Below are 19,562 nucleotides of genomic sequence, written 5' to 3'. Positions count from 1 at the left end.
GCTGAAGGGTATATAACGTGCCCAGGATGATGATGGTGATGATAATCTATTAACACTGTACGCCAGCGACAGGAACGGGTATATCCAACACGGCATTTGCAAGGTAAGTCCGTAGCTGCTGGCACGGTGCTTTTCTTCCAGCGATATAAAATTGGTTATTTCATTTTTTCTCTTCATCACAACTCGTCTGTTTAATCATAAAAGCATATGCACTTTGATTCTGTTTTTCAAACATTGGCCAAGTTTCTGTCTGTTTTGGATGACATTTTACTTATATTTTTTAAGCAATTTGTGGACGTTATCACATTATCTTGGATAATGGTCGTTGGCATTTTGGGAAGTACATGTATTTTCAGTTGCTCTGTATCATGCAATATTCTCGATGATCTTGTGCTACAGCGGACAAAAGTGCTGATTCAGCGAAAACAATGTGCCTTGGGGAAAACTCGTTTCAAGAATTTCGCTTAATGATATTTCTTCCCACGATAAAACGACAACGTTTAAGTATATGGAATAAAACAACTTAAAATATCGGTATAAAATCAGATGCATAAAGTTAATGTAACGTGTTAGTGTTATCCTTATCAGAATGAAAATTGTAAATGTTAGTCTGTGTTGCTGGTAAAGAATGTGTTAGTATACTTTGTCGTACAGTCTGTATAAAACTAACGATGAATATGAAAGACATTGTTAATATTTGATAACAAATGTCCGCAATTTTTACATACAAAATTAAGTATTTCTGTTATGTGATTTGGCTTCCACCAATAACGTTTGGTACCTCTCCAGAAAAGAAACGTTTTGAAAAGCCAGGTAACTAAATACTCTTACAAATGATTTTTTTTGCATAAAAAGAAAATCCGCCATTTTTGCCTTATTACGTCAACTAAACGTTTTGTCCATAAACATGCTGATGTCATTAGCATTCTTTTGGTATTAGAATCAGCTGAGTCAACACTTTATTAACGATGCGTGCTCAGACTACCTGTATATTCATTGGGCGTGGTGTAACCGAGACCGGGGCACTTTGTAGACTTGTGTCAGACATACCGTGAACCTAGGATTGTGGGTTCGAATCCAAGATTCGCTCTTATTACCTCTTCTTCATTAATCGTCACGTTTGGTATTCTCCTTATTAACAAACAAATTTGAAGTTCGGTTAGACTAAAATCTGATGCACACTTCTCGTCATAGCTGAAATAGTATTTGAATAGCCCTTCTTCTCCGCCGACTGATTTGTTTCCTTATTAAAATTGTCAGTGATGTGTATGTGAAAAGATATCGGTAGGTTAGTAAATCTAACCTAGATTGGAGAAATAAGTTTTTGTATTTAATATAATAAGATTATATATCGGCAGATGGAAGTATCATCAACTTGGATGAAAGAACTGCATAAAGCAGCATCAGTATTATTTAAAATATCGTCTGTGCAGAATAAGTTATTTCTCAAGTATCGTCTGCACAGCCGAAAGATTACTCTAAAGTATCGTCTGCACAGATGAATGTTTTTTCTATAGTAACGTCTGCACAGATAAAAATATTTTGTGCAGCATCGTCTGCACAAATGAATGTTTTCTTTAACGCATCGTCTGCACAGATAAACGAATTCTTAGAATATCAACCACTTTTAACACTTATCGTCCACATATAATCAGATGAAAGCATCACCCACGCAGATAAAGGTATAATCTGTATTTAATGGCACACTCGGATGCTGCCTCACAGAAGATGTCAAATATTTCATACATTGCTGAGGGTATTTTTCGAAATTTACTTTCCATTTAAACGTAAATTCTCTTTGGAGATTTATAATTTAAGTGTCCCTTTTCTGTATCTTTCAGTTTATTAAAAACTTCTTGTTCTGCGATGTAAATGTTTAATTCACGATGATAATATGTTAATGTTAATATGTGGATATATTATCGTGTCGTGAATTTGAGTATCATTTGATACGCAAGGAATGTGAGATAGACTTCCACCTATAACTCCACAATTCAAATGATTACATTGCAAACAAAATTGCAACCTAGTCAAACTCACATTCTTTTTCTGCTGAAGGTAAGCGAAGTTCTAGCAACATGAGCGGGAATAAGAGCATCGGCAGACGAGGAGGACGGAGTATTGGGAAACAGGCAGGGCTAGCTGTAGTCAACGCTCTGGAGGACGTGACATCTCCCCAGGTATGTAACAACAGCTGTGATAAAATACACATAACGTGTGTACATATATTGAACTAACCTCCACCTACAAGGCGTACACTCAAAGCATTATGAACATGGTCAATAGACCAGTGTGCACTGCAACCAAGGTTAACATCCATTTGACCATCTCATCCCATCGGGTGACCATTTACTGCTGGGACAACAGAAGCATTTTTCAACAAAGTCACTTGTGAGACAACCTGGTTTCTTCAGAAAAGTAGGTTTGTAATACAAGCTTAACCACAGGTGTATTTGCAATGTGAAACAAAAAACAAAACAAAACAAAACCCCAACAAACAAGCAAGCAAACAAAACAACAACAAAAAACCAAACAACCAAAAACAAAAAAGAACCAAACAAAGAAAAAAACCCCCAAAAACCTCGTATCTTCTATAGCGGTATCAAAGCCCTGAAAGGCTGAATGGAGAATATTAAATTATTATTGAACTTCTCCACAGCATGCTGTTGAAGTTGCCGTCGTAAAGGATGTCGTGGGCAATGTTACTGTCGAAGAGGTGAAGGGTGGCGGTTGTGGAATCAAATCAGCGCCACAGGATGCCGTTGAAGTCGCCGTTGTAAAGGACATCTGTGGAAAGAAAAGTATTGGGAGAGTGTCTGGAAAGAGTATTGGAAAACGGGCTGGAATGAACCTTGTCGCTGCCCTGGAACCACAGGTATGTTATCCTATCTTCAGCCATGCCTCTAACGGCAGCAAGGGTTCTCTAGAACTAATGTATGTACCCACGACTAGCATAAAGGACTGAACTGTTACTGCTGTTACCAATGTTAAGGACGTCACGGGGAACGCTGTTATCGCGGATGTCAAAGTTGCTGGTTGGCGAATCAAAACAGCACTCCCATTTGTGGGCCATTCAAATTAAATCGACTCTATAACAATGCAAAGTTTATAAGCATTATTACAATTTATACCATTATTTGAAATATACCGCCATGGAACGCAATGACTCGTTTCACTATAAAATGATGTTCAGATAAAGTGATTAGTGCAAGAAAGTAAAAGTAAAAATCAGTTCAGAATCAAACTTGGAAAATTACTGCATCAGCACAGATTTGATGGTCTGTCACCAGATATATCATTTTGAATATACACGTAAATCCAGAGTAAGAAGGGGTAATGTAATCAACAAGTGACTAAATCAAAGGTAGTGGAACAACATGACTAATCCCTACAAATTCTTCTCCACTCCGGCATATCGCAACTGGTTTACATGCACTCATTTAAACGCAATGACACCGTTGGCCATATACTAGGGTCATATGGGCAGGAAAGCCCTGAAAGGTTTGTGAATTCTGCTTTGAAACGGATATTCGGAGGAGCGTGTAGTCTCATTACCAGATCAGGTGTCAAAACATAGACTGACATAACAAATGAACTCCAGAACAAAGAAGGAACCATATTGCCAGCGTCAGTGAGAAAAGAACGCATATTTCGTCGAGCTATGTTCCTTGCTACATGCCTGTAGGGAGTGCAAATGGGGTTCAAATGAGAACGACAAATGATTAAGTAACTCGAAATTAGGATGAGTGGACGAAAACGTAGACAAGACACATGGTCCATACTCCATACCCAAGAGTATCTAAAATATGACGGTTTTTGATCGATCACGGAAAAAGTTGTTTAAGAGATCATCATGTAACAATGTCCTATTTGTAACAATGTCCCTATGCTTTGTGCACTTATCTCTATTTTGAGACATTTAATCATTCATCATTCTCATTTGAACCTCACGGACTATAGCAGACGACACTCTAGAAGTTGTTTTTTGTCAACCTAAAGGGCCCATTACCACACCACGTCTCTTCGAATATGCAGGTGATCTCGGACACAAACTGGGGGATGAGGAAACTGGAATGTTTTTAGGTAGTTTAAGGTAGTTTAGACAGTTCAAATTCGAAATGCCATGGTTCTACCTCAAATGATTTCAAAGAACACCTTCTGACAACTTACCAGACTCCAAGGCCAAACAGTTTCAACAAAGCAAATATTTTAGATGTTTTGTACAGGTACCGTAATCAGTCTAATGTACCACCATGGAAGAAATTCATGACCGTTGACATCAATAAACAGTTTCTGGTTAGATTTCTCATTGACTATGCACTATTTCGTGTGCCTTACTGAACACCCAGAAAGGAAGCTGATGCTTAGGAGTGGATTCAGCGAGAAGATCTTCCCTTTGGCTGTCAAAAGGATGCCCCCTTTCTGAAGAAACTAACACCCGTATGAATCTTCATTCCATGCACCCAGATGGGAAATTTCAGGTCCATTCAAGACCGGAGCATATTGAAGACACCTGGCACTGATGTTGCCCTTGCCATCCACTATCTTCCTAAAATGACCAGTGTGAGAAAGCTGTGTCTTGAAACAAGAACAGTGTAAAAGATGTCAAATATTCATACCTGTCCACAAAACCTCAATGCTATATCTCGTGGTCTTGTGTTCACGTGTTCACATTTGACCGGATGCGCTTGCCCTCCCAACTTTTACTGGCAGAAAATCAGTGTACAAGACTCACATGGACAAAACCTATTTCCTGGTTTCGTTGGCAATTCAGAAGAAGCTTTGTCACCAGCTGGAATCCTAACAATGAAGTATACAGCAACACTTTCAGAGCAAAGATGACTTTCAGAGAATATGTGAATCCTACAAAACTGGTTCCATTAAGGATAATTTCACATAATAAGTAAAACTTGCTTGGTGTATGGTAGAGTATGAATGTTTTCCCTGTCTGCAACCTTGGATCTCCCTTTGTTGTTGGCTGGAGGAAACAGAATGACAACCTAATACTTGTGTACTTTGATGGACACTGGCACTGTAGCTATTGCAAGGTTGATTATGCTATTGAATCTGAGAATTGAGCATAAAAGCAAAAAAACAAACAAACACACACAAAGCAAAATAACACCCCCCATCACCACCACCAACAACAACCATACACGAAAAATACCCTTAAACCCCAGTGTAAGTAGATATAATATACTCTACAGTTAGCCATAATATGTTTATGTTGGAGAAGGTGAAATTGCACTCCTGAATTAGGCTAATATTTCTTACTCACTGCCCTGTTAGAGAGAGTGGGCTATTTTCGTCACTAAGATGGGGACTATTCTGATCACATTTCATTCTGATTTACGATGCAATTGTGTCGGTTTAAATGACACTTGTAAGAAAAAAGTGAAAATTGGCACCAATGACACTTGTAAGGAATTTGTGAAGGTATTAACTAATTTCATCGTATTTGTATTGTGTTGAAAGTTTGTGGTTACCAAACAATTTTTGATTATTTAAATGGCTACAAATTCGTCTTTGAAACGTCATACAGGAAAAAAAACCGCTCTTGACAGAAGTATCTATCCTGCTGTAAAACAACCGCTCTTGATAGAAGTATCTATCCTGCTGTAATCACCTCACATTTAATCCAGTGTAATTCAATACAATTATTAAAAGATGGAACTTTTATTCAGGATCCTGTTGAGGTAGTTGCTGTGAAGGATGTGTCTGGGAATGTCGTTGTTGAAGAGGTCAAAAGTGCTGGAGTGAAAGGCTGTGGAATCAAAACAGCACCTCAGGATGCCGTTGAAGTTGCCGTTGTAAAGGACATCTGTGGAAAGAAAAGTATTGGGAGAGTAGCTGGAAAGAGTATTGGAAAACGGGCTGGGATGAACCTTGTCGCTGCCCTGGAACCACAGGTACGCCCAAATATCTGCAACCATGCCCTAGACGATAATAAGAGTTCTCTTGAACAGAAAGGCATTTTCTAATTGCGATACCAATGCCCTGAAGCACATTATATTATTCTTGAACGTTTACACAGGATGCTGTTGAAGTTGCCGTTGTAAAAGACGTCGTGGGGAACGTTGTTGTCGAGGAGGTCAAAGGTGTTGGCGTGAAAGGCTGTGGAATCAAAACAGCACCTCAGGATGCCGTTGAAGTCGCCGTTGTAAAGGACATCTGTGGAAAGAAAAGTATTGGGAGAGTAGCTGGAAAGAGTATTGGAAAACGGGCTGGGATGAACCTTGTCGCTGCCCTGGAACCACAGGTACGCCCAAATATCTGCAACCATGCCCTAAACGATAATAAGAGGTCTCTTGAACAGAAAGGTATTTTCTAATTGCGATACCAATGCCCTGAAGCACATTATATTATTCTTGAACGTTTACACAGGATGCTGTTGAAGTTGCCGTTGTAAAAGACGTCGTGGGGAACGTTGTTGTCGAGGAGGTCAAAGGTGTTGGCGTGAAAGGCTGTGGAATCAAAACAGCACCTCAGGATGCCGTTGAAGTCGCCGTTGTAAAGGACATCTGTGGAAAGAAAAGTATTGGGAGAGTAGCTGGAAAGAGTATTGGAAAACGGGCTGGAATGAACCTTGTCGCTGCCCTAGAACCACAGGTATGTTATCCCATCTTCAAACTTTTCATGTTAGGTTGGTCCTTGGATGGACTGATTTGATCGTGCCCCATATTTGTGGAAGACCTTCAGGTACCGATGGAGATCATATGGCACCTGTGTAACTTTGAAAAGGCCTAGAGTAGAGAGTCAAATTCACTTTAAGACCATAGGACTCAGTTTGGTGTTTGTCAGTTTCATTTGTGAGTTTAGGAAACTAACAGAAAAAATATTGTTGAATCGACAACAAATTCCTCTTTAAATTTCCAGACATATTTTCACAGATTCACAGCTTGTCCTGAACTACTCTACATATGCATCACCCTGTAGGTCGATTGGCACAAACGGCAGGTCGAGTTAACTTGAATAACTAGTTAAATAAGTAGGGGAGCAGAGAATGTTAAACGTCGACCCTGTCTCGGTTGTTCGGACATGTTGACAATCAAATGAAAAAGGCGCACCCCTTCACAATGATAGATCCAGCCAGTTGTGACACGGTCACGGAATGCGTTAGTTTTCACTTGATCAGGTCAAGATGAACACGCTTTATGTAGTCTACAGTTCTTGTCTCGGATTATATTTAACCATGCATTGCTTATTGAAAACCACTCAAACTTTTAAATATTGATCTTCTAATCAGGATACCGTTGAAGTTGCCATCGTGAAAGATGCCGCAGGTAATGTTGTTGTCGAAGAGGTCAAGGATGCAGGCGTGAAAGGATGTGGAATCAAGACAGCACCTCAGGATGCCGTTGAAGTCGCCGTTGTAAAGGACATCTGTGGAAAGAAAAGTATTGGGAGGGTAGCTGGAAAGAGTATTGGAAAACGGGCTGGAATGAACCTTGTCGCCGCCCTAGAACCACAGGTATGCCCTAATATCTTCTACCATACTCCAAACGACGAGCGGTGTTCTCACGAACCAATGTATTTACTAACAGCTGTACATTAATGAGTGGGTGTATGAATTTAGTTTTAAGCCACACTCAACAATGTTGAAGCTATATAGCGGTGGTCTGTAAATAATCGAGTCTAGACCAGACAATCAAGTGATCAACAGCATGAACATCGATTTACGCAACTGAGAACCGATGACATGTGTCAACCAAGTTAGCGAGCCTGACCACCCGATCCCGTTAGTCGCCTCTTACGAAATGTATAGTCGTCTTTTATAGCAAGGATGGGCTGTTTATGACGTATTCTACCTCGGATCTTCACAAGTCCTATACATGAATTATCACTGAACTTTTCTACAGGATGCTGTTGAGGTTGCCGTTGTAAAGGATGTCGTGGGCAATGTTGTTGTTGAGGAGGTCAAGGGTGTTGGCGTGAAAGGCTGTGGAATCAAGACAGCACCTCAGGATGCCGTTGAAGTCGCCGTTGTAAAGGACATCTGTGGAAAGAAAAGTATTGGGAGAGTAGCTGGAAAGAGTATTGGAAAACATGCTGGAAAAAACCTTGTCGCCGCTCTGGAACCACAGGTATGTAATATTATCAGCCTTGCCCTAGATGACAATAAGGGTTCTCCAGATTCATTGTATTTACTAATAGCTTTATGAACGCCCTGGAGGTACCAAATTATTATTGAACTTTTTACACAGGATGCTGTTGAAGTTGCCGTTGTAAAGGACGTCATGGGCAATGTTGTTGTTGAGGAGGTCAAGGGTGTTGGCGTGAAAGGCTGTGGAATCAAGACAGCGCCACATGATGCCGTTGAAGTCGCCGTTGTAAAGGACATCTGTGGAAAGAAAAGTATTGGGAGAGTAGCTGGAAAGAGTATTGGAAAACATGCTGGAAAAAACCTTGTCGCCGCTCTGGAACCACAGGTATGTAATATCATCAGCCTTCTATGGACGACATAAGGGTTTAATAGGACAAAGCTATTTACTAATACTAGTATTTAGTTGCCAAAGTCCTGGAAAGACATTACGCCATCATTTTGTTACAGGATGCAGTTGAAGTTGCCGTTGTAAAGGATGTAGTGGGCAATGAACCTGACCACCCAATTCCTTGAGTCGCCTCTTACGACCCGGAACCGAGAAGGCTCCGGGGTAGAATAGGCCTTCAGCAATCCATGCTTGCAACAAAAGGCGACTGTGCTTGTCGTAAGAGGCAAATGACGGGATCAGGTAGTCAGCCTCGCTGACTTGATTGACACATGTGATCGGCTCCCCATTGCGCAGATTGATGCTGATGCCCACCGCCATATAGCTTGAATATTGCTGAGTGCGGCTTAAAAATGAACTCACTCACTCCCTTGATCCCGTCAGCACTCACTCTTACGACTAGCATAGTCGAGTTTTGTTGCAAGCATAGGTTGCTGAAGACGTATTCTGCCTCGGATGATCACGGGTCCAATACATGAATTATCTTTGGACTTTTCTACAGGGTGCCGTTGAAGTTGCCGTTGTAAAGGACGTCGTGGGGAACGTTGTCGTCGAGGAGGTCAAGGGTGCCGGTTGTGGAATCAAGACAGTACCACAGGATGCCGTTGAAGTCGCCGTTGTGAAGGACATCTGTGGAAAGAAAAGTATTGGAAGGGTAGCTGGAAAGAGTATTGGAAAACGGGCTGGAATGAACCTTGTCGCTGCCCTAGAACCACAGGTATGTTCTAATCTGTGGAACCATGCCCTAGACGACATTAAGGGGTCTTTAGAACAGAAAGGTATTTTTTAATTCTACCTCGGATCTTCACAAGTCCTATACATAAATTATCACTGAACGTTTCTACAGGATGCTGTTGAGGTTGCCGTTGTAAAGGACGTCGTGGGCAATGTTGTTGTTGAGGAGGTCAAAGGTGTTGGCGTGAAAGGCTGTGGAATCAAGACAGCTCCACAGGATGCCGTTGAAGTCGCCGTTGTAAAGGACATCTGTGGAAAGAAAAGTATTGGAAGGGTAGCTGGAAAGAGTATTGGGAAACGGGCTGGAATGAACCTTGTCGCCACCCTAGAACCACAGGTATGTTTTGTGTAAACGCATCTGACGTTTGACTGTAGCTGTGTGGCGTTTAAGAAAGAAACAAACAACCACGCATAGAAATGGGACTTTTGGCAAGAGCGGGTAGTATGGTCAGTTTGGCGGGGTGTACGTAGATCATGTTTTATTCTGGTTTTGAATGGAATGTTGTCGCATTCCAACTAGCACTCACGATACTTGCGTGTACATATATGTATGTATGTTTTACATGTAGGCAGTACCAGTGTTTGTTCATCGTGTTGAACGTCTGTGGCAAATTATTTGATTACTGACATAGCACCATATTCCTCTGTAAAAAGTCATACAGTAAAAAATTACATGCACATTGAAAGATGTATTTGTTTCCATTATGGCATCCCAACATTCAGTTATGTACAATGGAAAGACATGGTATTAGGATAAGATTAGCCCAAATCTGGAAATAGTGACAGGAAGTGGCGTGTGATCAATCATTATAAGGAACTAGAACAACATACGTTGAGCATACCAAACTTGTTTTCAGGATGCCGTTGAAGTTGTTGCTGTAAAGGATGCAGTGGGAAATGTTGTCGTGGAGGAAATCAAAGGTGCTGGAGTGAAAGGATGTGGAATAAAGACAGCACCTCAGGATGCCGTTGAAGTCGCCGTTGTAAAGGACATCTGTGGAAAGAAAAGTATTGGAAGGGTAGCTGGAAAGAGTATTGGGAAACGGGCTGGAATGAACCTTGTCGCCACCCTAGAACCACAGGTATGTTTTGTGTAAACGCATCTGACGTTTGACTGTAGCTGTGTGGCGTTTAAGAAAGAAACAAACAACCACGCATAGAAATGGGACTTTTGGCAAGAGCGGGTAGTATGGTCAGTTTGGCGGGGTGTACGTAGATCATGTTTTATTCTGGTTTTGAATGGAATGTTGTCGCATTCCAACTAGCACTCACGATACTTGCGTGTACATATATGTATGTATGTTTTACATGTAGGCAGTACCAGTGTTTGTTCATCGTGTTGAACGTCTGTGGCAAATTATTTGATTACTGACATAGCACCATATTCCTCTGTAAAAAGTCATACAGTAAAAAATTACATGCACATTGAAAGATGTATTTGTTTCCATTATGGCATCCCAACATTCAGTTATGTACAATGGAAAGACATGGTATTAGGATAAGATTAGCCCAAATCTGGAAATAGTGACAGGAAGTGGCGTGTGATCAATCATTATAAGGAACTAGAACAACATACGTTGAGCATACCAAACTTGTTTTCAGGATGCCGTTGAAGTTGTTGCTGTAAAGGATGCAGTGGGAAATGTTGTCGTGGAGGAAATCAAAGGTGCTGGAGTGAAAGGATGTGGAATAAAGACAGCACCTCAGGATGCCGTTGAAGTCGCCGTTGTAAAGGACATCTGTGGAAAGAAAAGTATTGGAAGGGTAGCTGGAAAGAGTATTGGAAAACGGGCTGGAATGAACCTTGTCGCTTCCCTGGAACCACAGGTATGTTCTAATATGTGGAACCATGCCCTAGACGACAATAAGGGGTCTTTAGAACAGAAAGGTATTTCTAATTGCAATATCAATTCCCTGGAGGAATATTAAATTACGCCCAAATATCTGCAACCATGCCCTAGACGACAATAAGAGTTCTCTTGAACAGAAAGGTATTTTCTAATTACGATATCAATGCCCTGAAGCACATTATATTATTCTTGAACGTTTACACAGGATGCTGTTGAAGTTGCCGTTGTAAAAGACGTCGTGGGGAACGTTGTTGTCGAGGAGATCAAGGGTGCCGGTTGTGGAATAAAGACAGCACCACAAGATGCAGTTGAAGTCGCCGTTGTAAAGGACATCTGTGGAAAGAAAAGTATTGGGAGAGTAGCTGGAAAGAGTATTGGAAAACGGGCTGGAATGAACCTTGTCGCTGCCCTAGAACCACAGGTATGTCATACATGGTATATACACTCCTTGCCAATATGGTTTCTTCAGAACAGCAGGTATGTAATACAAGCTAAACCACAGGTGTATTTGTGAAACCCGTCTGGATGAAACTGTACAAAGAACATACTAATATCTAGAAAAAACAAGCATAAGAACTAGGGAATACTGAACATCTATCATTAGGATAAATGACGTGTTTGTACTAACGGGGCTTCATTGCACGTTAGATACGGAATCCCTCATATACACACGTGTAAGAAGGAGATCTAAAATTTGTTTTGCATTTGAAGTTTAGTTTATCATCTAGTTTAGTTTAAAACATTGATGCTTTATATTTCCGAACATTCCTAAAAGATGTGTCTCATGGAAATGGTTTCTTGCTAAGATTTATCCACGTAATATCAAGGAAATAAGATTACTCTAAATTAGTATGAAGCTGAACTTTATTTAGGATGCTGTTGAAGTTGCCGTGGTAAAGGACGCCGTTGGCAACGTAGTTGTCGAGGAGATCAAGGGAGCTGGCGTGAAAAGCTGTGGAATTAAATCAGCGCCACAAGGTGCCGTCGAAGTTGCCGTTGTAAAAGACGTCGTAGGGAACGTTGTTGTCGAGGAAGTCAAGGGTGTTGGCATCAAAGGATGTGGAATCAAGTCAGCACCGCAAGATTCTGTTGAAGTTGCCGTCGTTACGGATGCTGTGGGAAACGTCGAGATTAAGAGTGCCGGTGTCAAAGGATGTGGTAGCGTATCATCGCCTCAGGATGGAGTTGCCGTTGTTAAAGAGGTGGTTGGAAACAAGAGCATAGGTAGACGGGCTGGCAGGAGTATTGGAAAGCTGGCTGGGATGAACCTTGTCACCGCCCTAGAACCAAAGGTATGTGGTTAGATGTATATCACTAAGAAATCTCAAACAGGATCCTGTAGTGGGTTGGTTTCATTGTGTAGCTCAACACTCAATGAATGTTTGATATAAACTAGCTGACCTTGTTATATTAAGATATGAAAAGTCTAAATTTAGCCATTTGTAATGTTTATAATTTCCTTTATTATTGCGATCGTACCACTCTTTCCCATTTTTCTGTTCTTGTCCATTCATCTGTAATAATGAATGTAAGTAATAAAATGTAAATACTGAAGGTGTAACTTGTGTGTTATACCCAATCCTTTTCTCATCAACACAACATGTTTGAAACAAACATAATCATGGCAATTCTACATCTTCCGCATCCTTAAGATTGAATTATATTTTCTCTTTGATTTTTAGAAAAAAAGAACGATAATCAGATTATATACCATGAAAAACGTGAAAAGGGCTTTGTTTAGGCTTTCAAATCAGCTTAATTAGGTATGGTAAGTCTTACACCCCCTGGACTTTGAGTGTCAGATAGTATAAACAGAAGATCTGGGAATTTGTCATGACAGGTGCATGCATCTCATGTTACCTGTGCCAGACTGCAAACTATCCAAACATGGAGAGCATTACTTGAAATAGACTTAAACTTGTATCCAGGATACCGTGGAAGTTGCTGTAGTAAAGGATGCCGTTGGGAATGTCGTTGTTGAGGAGGTCAAGGGTACTGGTTGTGGAGTCAAATTAGCGCCGCAAGATGCCGTTGAGGTCGCCGTTGTAAAGGACATCTGTGGAAAGAAAAGCATCGGGAGAACAGCTGGCAGGAGTATTGGAAAACACGCTGGGTTGACTCTGGCCAAGGCTCTAGAACCACAGGTATGTAGTGACATTTATCCACGACATGGCAGACAATCAGGTCTCCCTAGAATCACAGGTATGCACACAAACAGCAATATCAATGCACCTTAAGATACCCGACTTTCCTTTTCGCAACGGGTCTTCCCTAATAGCTATGTCACCTCCTTGGGCGACAACCGAGTTTTTTGGCTGAGCAACGATAAAGGCAACGATGCATCATACATAAAAGCTTTCGATGTAAATAATATTGGCCGATAATCGTTGACTAAATATCGATCGATTATCGATAAATATCGGAGAAGTGACTTTGAGCAACAATGTTAAAACATGATGGACAGAAATTAATATATTTCACACCACTATTGAGTACTGACATGTATATGCAAAAGTTACAAACAAAACAACATCCTGAAAGTTATTTAGAAACATCCCGTGATTAAAAAAAACTAAATATTGTATTGATGGAATACTGAAGCGGCTTTAAACAAATATTCAACGGCTCTGACAATATCGAATGTTCTTGACAGAGTGTATTGTGTAAGTTCATTTATAATTTATTACCGTCACAAAGGATTATGTGTGATATTATCGACATCACTATTTTCATAATTTAATCTTATTAATTATTCCTACCCGTGAAGGTCCCGGGGTAGAATAGGCCTTCAGCAACACATGCTTGCCATAAAAGGCGACTATGCTTGTGGTAAGAGGCGACTAACGGCATCGGGTGGTCAGGTTCGCTGACTTGATTGACACGGTTCCCTATTGAGCAGATCGATGCTCATGTTGTTGATCACTGGATTGTCTGGTCCAGACTCGATTATTTACAGACCACCGCCATATAGCTGGAATATTGCTGAGTGCGGCGTAAAACTAAACTCACTCACTCACTCACTCACTCACTCACTATTAATTATTCCCATCGACGATGTTTCCGATCATCGATCTTCTTATGCAGCCCTAAACTATGGCATGGTAAAAAGCCCATCTAGGGCCCCGAGGGACCAGTGAACAACGTGTTTATCATACCGAACACTTCAATGTTAATTTTGAATCACGGGTACAACTGGTTTTTGTAGCCATCGACAGATATTGCATACACGAAAACATAGAGTTATCACCTTTCCATCGATTTGTTTTCGCAAAACATTCGGTAATTTCCGTACATGATGCGTGATTCAGTGTTACTACCAAATGAATTTGGCATTCCCAGCCGGGTACATAGAAACTGTTACTCGCTATAGTAAGCGGGATACATTGAAAATAATACAAAAGCGCTCAGCTAATCAGAAAGCGACATTGATGTGTGAGGTAAGATAGTGTTATTTGATTGATATAACTGTGGCATATTGCGCTTCCTCCTTCAATATTCTGTTATCAGATCATCATCGCTAAAAATTTATTGTTTGCCCAAACTTAATTTTGCCGTGAATGTTCAGGACGCGGTTGAAGTCGCTGTTGTGAAGGACGTCGCGGGCAATGTCGTTGTTGAGGAGATCAAAGGTGGCGTGAAAGGATGCGGAGTCAAATCAGCACCTCAGGATGCCGTTGAAGTTGTTGCTGTCACTGCTGGTGGAGATATTGCCGTCAAGGAGTGTGCATCAGTAGCACCTCAGGATGTCACCGTTGTGAAAACGATTGAGGTGCCCCAGGTTGGTGAATTGAATTATAGGAGTTTTTCACAGCTAGATACAGAGAGCATTGTCTTTTTCTCTTTACGTCAGTACAGTTAAGACGTTCGCTCATCACGCCGAAGACCTGGGTTCGATTCCCCTCATGGGTACAATGTGTGAAGCCAGTTTCTGGTGTCCCCCGCCACGATTCTGCTGGAATATGACTAAAGCAGCTTTAAACAATTATTGAAGGACTCGGACAGTTTAGAATGTTCTTGACAGAGTTGATGTATTGACCATTCACTGCTACTAACTTCAGTACGTGAACAATGGCGTAGCTACCATTACAGAAATAACAAGGCTTACCATGACGTTTCTAAAAAGGGTGGGCAAGTCCTCAATACCATCTAAATATACAGTGTCGCCACCTATAGGGCTCATATGAAAAAAACAAAAACAAAAACAAAAAATAAACCAAAAAACCCCTCAAAACAAAACAAAAAAACCCCATAAAACAAACAAAAAACGAAACAAAAACAGTCTGATCTGTGTGTATCTTCATGAAATATAAACCTCTTTAATCTATTTTCAGGACTACGCAGACCAGAGTGACCCTGTCGTGGTATACACACTTGAATGAGGGTCCAAACAATTCCGGAGGGACTGTTCCAGCGCCCATGGAATTATTGTACATATGCGCGCAGTTCCATTTCCCTCCCCAACAGTATTAGGTTTATCCATGTATTTTGTATAGAATACTTGACTCGCCATTAGACGACATTGAGAAGACCTGTGTTGGATAATATTCATCACGTGACATGAGTCGGTATTTCAAGGCAGTCGAGAGAATTTACTTTGATATTTAAGCTTCAGTTCAGTAGTTTTAAAGTAATTTTAATTACTTTTATTTTTTCAGGAACCTGCTAGCATCATTCGCACTATATTGTAACATAAATCACTTATCTGGGTGTTGGTTTTAATACTGGGTTTGTGAATTCCATTCAGCAACAGCTAAACCAAAGGAATGCCTTGCGTGTATGTTAATGTCCTGCTAGTCTTCTACTGTACTGTCGTATACAAGAGATATCCTAACTTAGATGAGATATATAGCGGAAGCTGGCTAAACCGGCACTCGTCGAGACTGAAGAAATTGTCCAGTTTAGACAATGTGCCAGATTGTAGAGCTGATGATAAATGTACAAGTCACATACGTGACTGAGGTTTCACGCTGGTGTTGACAACTTGACGGATTGGACAGATGCCGGTTTCGACAGCTTCTACTGTATATCACTGCTCATCACCCGCTTTGGACTAGCACAAGTAATACCTTGAGGTTTAAATGATATTCTGGTTCACACTGACTATTACTTGTGAGCATATACTGTGCAGAAATAGATGGGGATTTTGTAAATTTTGAAATTATGAATGGTCGATCTTTTTATTCTTTCACAATCTGATGACATATCAATCATAGAAATACCAATATCCCTAATATTTTCTGTTCAGTATATTTTGATTCATTTCATTCGAACGGTGCGCTGTCTTAGTTCAAATATTGGGCTCTCTGTTATCGCTGAAAATACAATGTTTTATATAAACGAATGTATGTACTTTCATGCAGATCACTTTACGTAAATGGAGTCACTTTCCCTGTTGATCAAACATAATTGTATCACAACTTTCTCAGCTGAATAAACCAGTTGTATCGCAGCATATGACTCTGATGTTTCAGGGGAGGATACAGTTTTTGGGAAAGGTGGCAGGAAGAGGGGTGCACACTTTTCACAAAAGTTTCAATGGTCATGTAATAACCTTTCAGAACAAAAGGGAGATGCGCATCACTGCACACACTGCTAAAACAACATGGAACGCCAGCAGTGCTACTCGCTTCACAACTAATATTGTATACACAACGAACCCCGCATGTCAACTCATACTGAACAGATGGTACTACTACTGCTGATGCTACTAATCTTCTTCTTTTACTACTACTACTACTACTACTACTACTACTACTACTACTACTACTACTACTACTACTACTACTACTACTACTGAGAAATTATTACATTTTGTCCTCTGACATCCCAAGATCGAGTAAAGATTACTCGCTGTATCACTGTATCACTGTATCACTGTATCATGACATTGTGCTGCTAGGTAAGCGGGTGATCATTTGGATCATTTGTCGTCAACGGACATGGCCAACACCTGATGACTCCATTGGTCATAATGGGTGATACCAGTCACCCTTACCTGTAAAGTGTCCACAGAAGCAGAACCATGGACCTTAAGACAACCTCCTCGACCCAGACAGGTTTCTGACCTGACCGGGCATATTATCAGCATTTGTCTATGAGTTGGTGAGTGAGTGTATATAGTTTGGCGCGGCTTTTCGCAATCACAGCGGTACCACAGCGGGGGACACCAGAAATGGGCTTCACACATTGTACCCATGTGGGGAAGCGTACCGGCTCCACGAGAGAACGCTTTAGTTACTAGGCTCCACGATGGCCCCTACGGTTGTGACTTTCTATTGTATTGGTCATTATTGAATGTATTTCATGGTCAACATATCAAGGCCAACTGGCAGGGCTTCACAACTACAGCTGTTAGAAAGTTTCAGTTTGTTGTTAACGCTGTTGGTAATTGCAGTGCTTCCTTGACAACAAAATCACCTGGCTACTAAACATGGATGAAAGTCAATGATGGTTTTTTCAAAGATTATCAAACTAAATATATGAAAAATACAATACTTGCATCGCAGCGCTATCCACGTCAACTTGTGGAAACATTTCAAATACATATTGTTTAAAGATGGTGCTCTGTTTAAAGTTTAAAATCCCCTTCAACAACGTTTTTCAACCAAGCAAATGGAGACACATGCTTGTCTCTACTTTACAATTTACAAATCGATGTCTTCATAAGAAGTACTGTATCTTTGCTCATCCTGTCAACAGATGCATCAATCCTAATGCTTAATAACATCTTTCTCTACATAGTGACGTTATTTTTGTAATTCATGAGGGAAAATATTTGCACAGGTCACATCTAATTCTTCAAAGAGACTTAGCATAGCAATATAAAGGCGGCAACAAACGCTTTAATTCCCCAGTGAAGTCAAAGTCGATTTTGAAAAGAATGTTGCAAAGAAAGTTGCACACTTCTATCACGGATTCAGTGAATATTGTTAATCCATTTGATCCTGGTTTTAGTGGTATTGTGATTGTTAATTCTAAGAAAGCAGATTGCCGGGTGACCAAGTGTGTTTAGGTGTGTTTACAGAAACTTGTTTGTTTGTTGTTGGACTGTATGAATGTTCTAACTGTATGACAGCTGTATTTAAGTTGTCGAATCTACATCCGACAGTGATAAATAAATAAATAAATAAATAAATAAATAAATAAATAAATAAATAAATAAATAAATAAATAAATAAATAAATAAATAAATAAATAAATAAATAAATAAAATACACAGCATGGCATGAGCATGGATCTGCTTAACTGGGAACCGATGACTGATGTGTCAACCAAGACAGCAAACCTGACCACCCTATCCCGTTAGTCGCCTGTTACAATGGGTTACTGAACGTCAATATTCTTACCAGGACCTTCGTGGGTCGTTATTCACTTGGGACACGATGACATACTTCAGATAGGCCAGTGACATGAGGATCAGTTTTCACTTGGGACACGATGATATGCTTTAAATAGCTCAGTGACATGAGCATCGTTCTTCACTTATGATACGATGACATGTTTCATATAGACGAGTGACATGAGCATCGATTTTCACGTGGGAAAAGATGACGTGCTTTAAATAAGCCAACATCATGAGCTTTGATCTTCACCTGAGAAAAGATGACATGCTTTAAGAAGGTCAGTAAAATGAACATCGATCTTCACCTGAGAAAAGATGACATGCTTTAAAAAGATCAGTACCATCAGCATCGATCGATTCCCTTGTCCTTCTCAATCTAATGCTGTGTACAATACATTATGCACGTCGTTGTCACTGGCAATCGAATTTCAAGGTGAAGGTCATATGTCCTCAATAACGTGTATGGCCTTCACGAGAGTCACTCGCAGCCATGTTTCATTGCCCCATGTAAACAATTACATTATGTTTTGTTTTAGAGATTCTGTGGCCATTGCTGTCGGGATCAAGTACGTGAGTGAGTGAGTATAGTTCTACGCCGCACACAGCAATATTCCAGCTATATTGCGGCGGTCTGTAAATAATCAACATTTACAGAATGCTCTTGATCCCGTCACCCGTGAAGGTACCAGGGTAGAATAGACCTTCAGCAACCCATGCTTGCCTTAAAAGGCGACTATGCTTGTCGTAAGAAGCGACTAACGGGATTGCGTGGTCGGCCTCTCTGACATGGTTGGCACATGTCATCAGTTCCCAATTCCTCAGATAGATGCTCACGTTGTTGATCACTGGATTGTCTGGTCCAGACTCGATTATTTACAGATCGCAGTCACATAGCTGGAATATTGCTAAGCTGGAATATTGCTAAACTAAAACACTCACTCACTCACTCACTCTAGCTGTAGCACATAGGTCTTCTCCCTCCATATTTCTAGCACATTTGGTAACAGAAACTTATTTCCATGGTACCCAAGCTAAGATTTGTAAGTTTGTGTATATGCCTGTAATAACAAACTTACTGGATATTTACAAAAATTCAAGCGTACTTTACGCAACAGACTTAATGGGAAATGAGTTCTGAAAATAGCT

General features: G+C 40.5%; 1 protein-coding gene across 5 annotated transcripts; it reads left to right on the top strand.

Moving 5' to 3' along the window:
• The first annotated feature begins 16 nt into the window (after positions 1-16).
• Positions 17-16,523, top strand: LOC137256566 (uncharacterized). 5 transcript variants are annotated; one of them, XM_067794429.1, is made up of 18 exons: positions 17-103; positions 2,059-2,180; positions 2,660-2,875; positions 5,685-5,909; positions 6,035-6,259; positions 6,385-6,609; positions 7,247-7,471; positions 7,860-8,084; positions 8,205-8,429; positions 8,992-9,207; positions 9,442-9,561; positions 10,082-10,306; positions 10,827-11,051; positions 11,280-11,495; positions 11,947-12,366; positions 13,003-13,218; positions 14,640-14,852; positions 15,406-16,523. In XM_067794429.1, exons 2-18 carry the CDS (start codon positions 2,079-2,081, stop codon positions 15,451-15,453), a joined length of 3,567 nt encoding a protein of 1,188 aa, XP_067650530.1. In that variant the 5' UTR covers positions 17-103; positions 2,059-2,078; the 3' UTR covers positions 15,454-16,523. The 5 variants fall into 5 exon arrangements, with proteins under 5 accessions (XP_067650530.1, XP_067650529.1, XP_067650532.1 ...); XM_067794428.1 differs by having other exon boundaries at positions 9,337-9,561; XM_067794431.1 differs by lacking the exon at positions 5,685-5,909 and having other exon boundaries at positions 9,337-9,561.
• The last annotated feature ends 3,039 nt before the right edge of the window (positions 16,524-19,562 follow it).

The sequence above is a fragment of the Haliotis asinina genome, chromosome 11 (genome assembly GCF_037392515.1).
Source record: "Haliotis asinina isolate JCU_RB_2024 chromosome 11, JCU_Hal_asi_v2, whole genome shotgun sequence".
Lineage (NCBI taxonomy): Eukaryota > Metazoa > Mollusca > Gastropoda > Lepetellida > Haliotidae > Haliotis > Haliotis asinina.
Note: the sequence above shows the minus strand (reverse complement) of the source record. Positions and strands in the feature narration are given on the sequence as shown.